This window comes from Gopherus evgoodei, chromosome 4, assembly GCF_007399415.2.
Source record: "Gopherus evgoodei ecotype Sinaloan lineage chromosome 4, rGopEvg1_v1.p, whole genome shotgun sequence".
NCBI classification, from domain to species: domain Eukaryota; kingdom Metazoa; phylum Chordata; order Testudines; family Testudinidae; genus Gopherus; species Gopherus evgoodei.
Window position 1 is genome coordinate 16,869,324 of NC_044325.1, and position 5,345 is coordinate 16,874,668.

At 47.7% G+C, this 5,345-nt stretch overlaps 1 protein-coding gene across 1 annotated transcript; it reads right to left on the reverse strand.

The window, feature by feature from the left end:
• Positions 1 to 1,348: 1,348 nt before the first annotated feature.
• Positions 1,349 to 4,871, reverse strand: GPHB5 (glycoprotein hormone subunit beta 5). Its single transcript, XM_030562607.1, has 2 exons — positions 4,668 to 4,871; positions 1,349 to 1,659 (listed from the first exon to the last, which is right to left on the reverse strand). Exons 1-2 carry the CDS (start codon positions 4,869 to 4,871, stop codon positions 1,471 to 1,473), a joined length of 393 nt encoding a protein of 130 aa, XP_030418467.1. The 3' UTR covers positions 1,349 to 1,470.
• Between the last annotated feature and the right edge of the window lie 474 nt (positions 4,872 to 5,345).

Consider the following 5,345-nt stretch of genomic DNA (forward strand, 5'->3'; position numbering starts at 1 on the left):
TGGAGCTAAGGCACAGGACATCTATGCAGCTGGTCAGGGGCCATGGTTGGGGTATACTAGTAGATGCAGTCCCGCTCCTCCCCATGTGGTGGCCAGTGGATCTCTAAGCACTTGTGGATCGCGCTTGCAAACTTTGCTATGGTCTTTGTAACTAAATGAAACTCCTGCAGTAAGCACAGGGAATATCACACATACTGTGGCAATGCTAGCTGGGCATCAGAGGCACAATTTTAAAGCTTTCATGGTGAGCATCCTAGTCTCATTACCTCAGCCCATAGCACGTGCATTCTCCCACAGAACAGGTCTCCATGGAGCTAAGCTGCATGGGAGACTGTAGAGTGATCCTACATAGCCCCTCTTGGGCCTGTGGTTGGGATCATCTTGACAAAGTGGGAGAGATCCTCAAGAGACTCACAGACCACAGTGCGCCTCTTTGATTTACATTAAATCAGTTCTTGCCCTCTTTCCAAGCAGAACCAGCATGGGGAAGAAATGTTTAATTTTTCTTTCAGATTTGAAGTGCTTTTTCTTTTTTTAAGGAATTTTCTCCTGGGTTGGCTTTTGCATAAGATTTTATGCACATTAGACCCAAATCAGCAAAACACGCAAACGTGCCAACTTGAAGCATGTGCCAAAGTCCATTCCTATTAAACTAAGGAATGAAGCAAGTGCTGCATCAGGGTCATTATGATGCAATTATCTTAGCATTCATGCATTGATATTATAGATGTTTCCAAACCCAATTCTGGTCTCACTGATACTGGGCTCAAAGCCCTATACTTCCATTTTCCTTGATGTAGTTATTCCTGTTTACCCTCATATAAATTAGAAGAGAAAGCAGCCTAATGGGAGTTGAGGGGACTCTGTTGAGTATGTTTGCGCTCAGGGTCGGGAGAAATAAAACCTGAAATGTATGAATTCATTGTTACCAAGTCCTTAATGCTCTTCTTGTCAATTTCAGCGTGTCTACGACTTCTAATTAAATGTGCCCTTTATGCACAAGGCAAATTCACACTGTGAAATGCCTGTGGCTAGAGCAAGTTGTATCAGTACTTTCCATCTGATATGTTGCTGTGAGGCTCCTTATTACTTTAATGTGTCAACTAGATCCAGGGACACCTGGAGGGGGGGCAAGTGGGGCAATTTGCCTCAGGCCCTGCAGGGTCCCCCACGAGAATATAGTATTCTATAGTATTGCAAATTTTTTTTATGGAAGGGGCCCCTGAAATTGCTTTGCCCTAGGCCCCCTGAATCCTCTGGAGCCCTAACTAGATCGTTAAACAACTGGCAGCTGGGAGAAGCTTGTGCCTCTACTTTACAGAAGGGTCAGTGAGTAGAAGCATTAGAGCCATAGCATTAAATTCCATGCTGACTTAAACCACCCACAATCCTGCAGTTACTCTGAGTGTACATCAGGACAGAGTTTGGCCCCAAATGCCTAGAACAGCTGTGCGGCTGGGGGCAGGGGACTCAGACAGTCTCACATTCAGTAGTTGCAGTAGCACAGACCCCGCAGTCACACCGTATGGCCATAGGGTACGTGTAGGAAGGATCCACAGCAGCAGCACAATTCGGCAGCTTCACCGTAACCAGTTTAGTCTCATTGTAGGTGCAGACTCGATGGTGCGCGTCGATGTACGGGGGATCCAGCACAGGCTTCTGTTAGGTGGGGGGAAACACCAAGATCAGACAAAGGCGAGAGGAACTCAGGACAGCTTTGAGCTGAATAGCACTGGGTCTAGACCCTGCAACCCCCACAGTCCCAGTTGCTTCCCGGGGATTAATCACAAAAGTAGCGACAATTGGTTTGCAGGACCAGGTCCATAAAGAGACTATCTAGAAATAATTCTTAGGCTGATTGCTGTATGGGTCCCACTAGACTATTTTCCTTTTGGCTTATGACCATTTCCCTGAGAATTCTTTTGAAATGGAAGGTGCTGGTTAGGGCTGGTCAAAACCTTATCTCTCAAAACTGATTTTTTTTTAAACACAGAATATTGGGGTTTCAGCTTCACGAAACTTTGCACAAAAAGTGCTGCTGCTTTGTCAAAAAACCCAAACACCTGAAAACAAAAAAATATTCATAAATGCCACCACAATGCTGCATGGGAGGAGTTGTAGTTTGGATGGTGCAGTCTCCTCTATGGGCCAGGCTCCCCAGCCAGCCTGTATAGTCCCTGAAGCACTGCAGCAATGGGACTCCCATGATGCAATACTGAGGCTCAGCAAAAAGGGGAAACCATGGTGCATCATGAGAGGTGTAGTCTGGCCCAGCCCACAAGGGAGAACAAAGCATGAGGCACCTATAGTACAATACCTGTGAGATTTATTTTTCAGTTTTTGGCAAAAAAAATTGTGGTTTTGACTTTCACTGAAAAGTCTAAACTTTTTGTAAAGTTCTGATCCATTCCAGTGCTGGGAGGGGCTGCCATGATCTGACCAGAGCTCCCTGCACTCAGCACAGCTGCAGCTTGCAGAGGGAGGGCAGCCTGTGCCCATGGATGGGGATGGGAAGTTATGCCTCTGCAGCATGATCCCTCTTTTCTCCTCAAGAGAAATTTGAAAGAGTGGGTGGGGTAGGATGGAGGGCAGACAGATAAGAAGGAGCCAACTGGATTCCTCTGATTCTCCTGCCCCCTCCAACTTGCAGGGGGAAGTAGCACAAGTGAATACAGTACAGGGATAGTTTAATTTGTGTTTGTTTCCCCTCTGTGATGTGGAAAGGCCTTGCCATGCTCTTTACCGGAGTCCCAGGTGTCCTGGCAGACTGATCACAGACACCATGCACTTCAGAAGTCCCTCATGTTATGAAGTCCCCCATACAATACATCTGGGGACTCTCTAGGAACAGCAGGGCCAAAAACTTTATAAATTTAGCTTAATCCTGCCCCAGCGGCAGCTGCAGTCAATTAAGGGCATCTGCAACATCTGTGGCTTTCCAAGGAGCAGTGGGAGCTGGTGAAGCAAGGTGACAAGATGCATGTGGCTCTCAAAGGCTCCTTAGGTTATAGAGGTGGAAACCCCCCACACACACACACTTCCCCGGTTTATTCCACAAGGGAAGGGTAGCAAACAGTGGCCCAGCCTCCTCGCCCCTGGGCAATAAAAGAAGGAGCAGGAAAGTCTGAACCAAAACTTCTCCCCATTAGTTATCAGCGGAACGAGTCCCTCGACTTTACTCAGCAAAACGCCACTGACATTAATGGGATTTTCCCTGAATAAAGACATATGGATCCAGGCCATTAAATGTTTACATTACAGCAAGATAAAATGAGTCATGAGTTTGATCTCTAATGTGTGTAGACTTGTTCTCTCACCCACTCAACCCCACGCCTCCATCCAGAACAAAACTACCTCATTTTCATCCTGGGCTGCAATTTAAATGGGACCAAATTAGAAAGACATTCTCTTTGGGATTTGATCTTTGGAACAAAATATATTACCCATGAATCAAGGGCCCCATTTTAATTTCAAAGGAATTTTCTTTCAGCAAAGTCATACAGGGCTCTTCCCCCTAAGGGGGTAAGCCGTAAGAGGTTTTCACATTGCATAATGAGAGTATTACGTAAGCACTTTATAAATGTTACCACGTGATGCGGGTGTTTCTCTTGAGCAATGGTTCAAATGAATAACTCAAAGCAAATTTGTCAGTCACTGGCACTTGTATTTTGATCGTCATTCACCAGACCGGGGCCTTGCCTTCATGCTGGCTTGTTGACTTCCAAGCACAGTTTTGTCATTGTGGTTATTTATTGTTTGTATTATGCTAGTGCATGAGGGCCCTAGTTGAGACCAGGGTCCCATCGTGGTAGGTGCTGTACAAACACATAGTAAAGACAGTCCCTATCCCAAAGAACTGATAATCTAAGCCTACGTCTTCACTACTTGCCGTATCGGCAGGTAGAAATCGATTTGTCTGGGATCAATATATCACGTCTCATCTAGACGCTATATATCGATCCCCGAACGCGCTTATATCAATTCCGGAACTCCACCAACCTGAACGGAGTTGCGGAATTGACAGGGGGAGCCGCGGACATTGATCCCGCGCCGTGAGGATGGTGAGTAATTCGATCTTAGATACTTCGACTTCAGCTACGTTATTCACATAGCTGAAGTTGCGTATCTGAGATCGATTTTCCCCCGTAGTGTAGACCAGCCCTGAGTGTGATTTAGCTGCGGAGAGAAAGGAAATATCCTCGTTTTATAGTCAGGGAACCAAGGCGGAGCTAGATTAAGCAGCTAGCCCACTGCCACACAGGAAGTCCATGGCAGAGCCAGGAGTCGAATGCGGATCTCATGAGTCCTAGTTCAGGGGCTTCACCCTAAGACCAGCCTCCCTGATGCTAGGGGAATAATCATAAACTGCTTCCTGCACCACTGGCCAATCGCCATTTGAAAAAAATAAAGCAACACCAACACTGGTGCTGTTTAGAGCAGTGGTTCCCAACCCACGGTCCGCTTGTGGCCCAGTCAGCACACAGCTGCAGCCCATGTGACATCCTCAGGCCCATACAGGTAGTATATATATTGTATGGATGCGACCCACATAACACAGAGAGTTGCACATTCAGCCCACAGTGGTAAATAGGTTGAGAAACATTGGTTTCGAGCTAGCTCCTTAGGCCATCTCTGCCCCCGCAAGGTGCTCCTCAGGGATTGCTCACCTCCCAAGTCTCACAGCGTCCCCAGCAGGCATCCGTGGTGATGCGCATCCCCTTGCAGCCAGGTTTCCTAGCCAGGAAGGTGAACTCACGCACAGCGCAGCCAATGAAGGTGTGCAGGTTGATGGAGGAGGTTTTGAGTGGACTGACACAGCCAGCCAGTATCAGGAGAGGCAGGAAGCCCAGGACCACATGACGGAGCTTCATGCTGCACCCAAGGTGGAAAGGAGACACATAGCGAGCTGTGAGACATGCTCAGCCCCAAGGAGCTAGCACCCTTTGTCCTGGGCATGTGTACTGTATCTGAAGTGCTGAGATTAGGGCAGGAAGGGGAAGAGATGGCACCATCCCCTCTTAGCCACCCTTTTCCTTTATGCATCCGGTAGTGAGGAGGAGTGAGAAGATGGCACATCCCCTTATTCCTCCCTCTGTACAACACAGGCAGTGCTGCTAGGTAATGCAGGGTAGTGGCTGGGTTTGCTATAACTTCTGGGATTAATCTCATAAGCTTTAGCTGTGGGTGTCAAGCCCGGTGGGCCACTGGTTTCTGCACCCCTGAGCATAGCGAATTTTGCAAAGCAGCAGGCAAGGCAGTGCGCCAGCTTCACTGGGAATAGGGTGGAGTGAGAGAGGCAGAGGGAACCCAATGTCACAGCCTCACTGAAAAACCCTGCCAGGAAC

Coding starts and splice junctions, on each gene's coding strand:
- GPHB5 (XM_030562607.1), bottom strand. CDS start 4,871: ATGAAGCTCCGTCATGTGGTCCTGGGCTTCCTGCCTCTCCTGATACTG. Junction 1,660..4,667: donor GACGCTGTGAGACTTGGGAG/GTGAGCAATCCC, acceptor CCCACCTAACAG/AAGCCTGTGCTGGATCCCCC.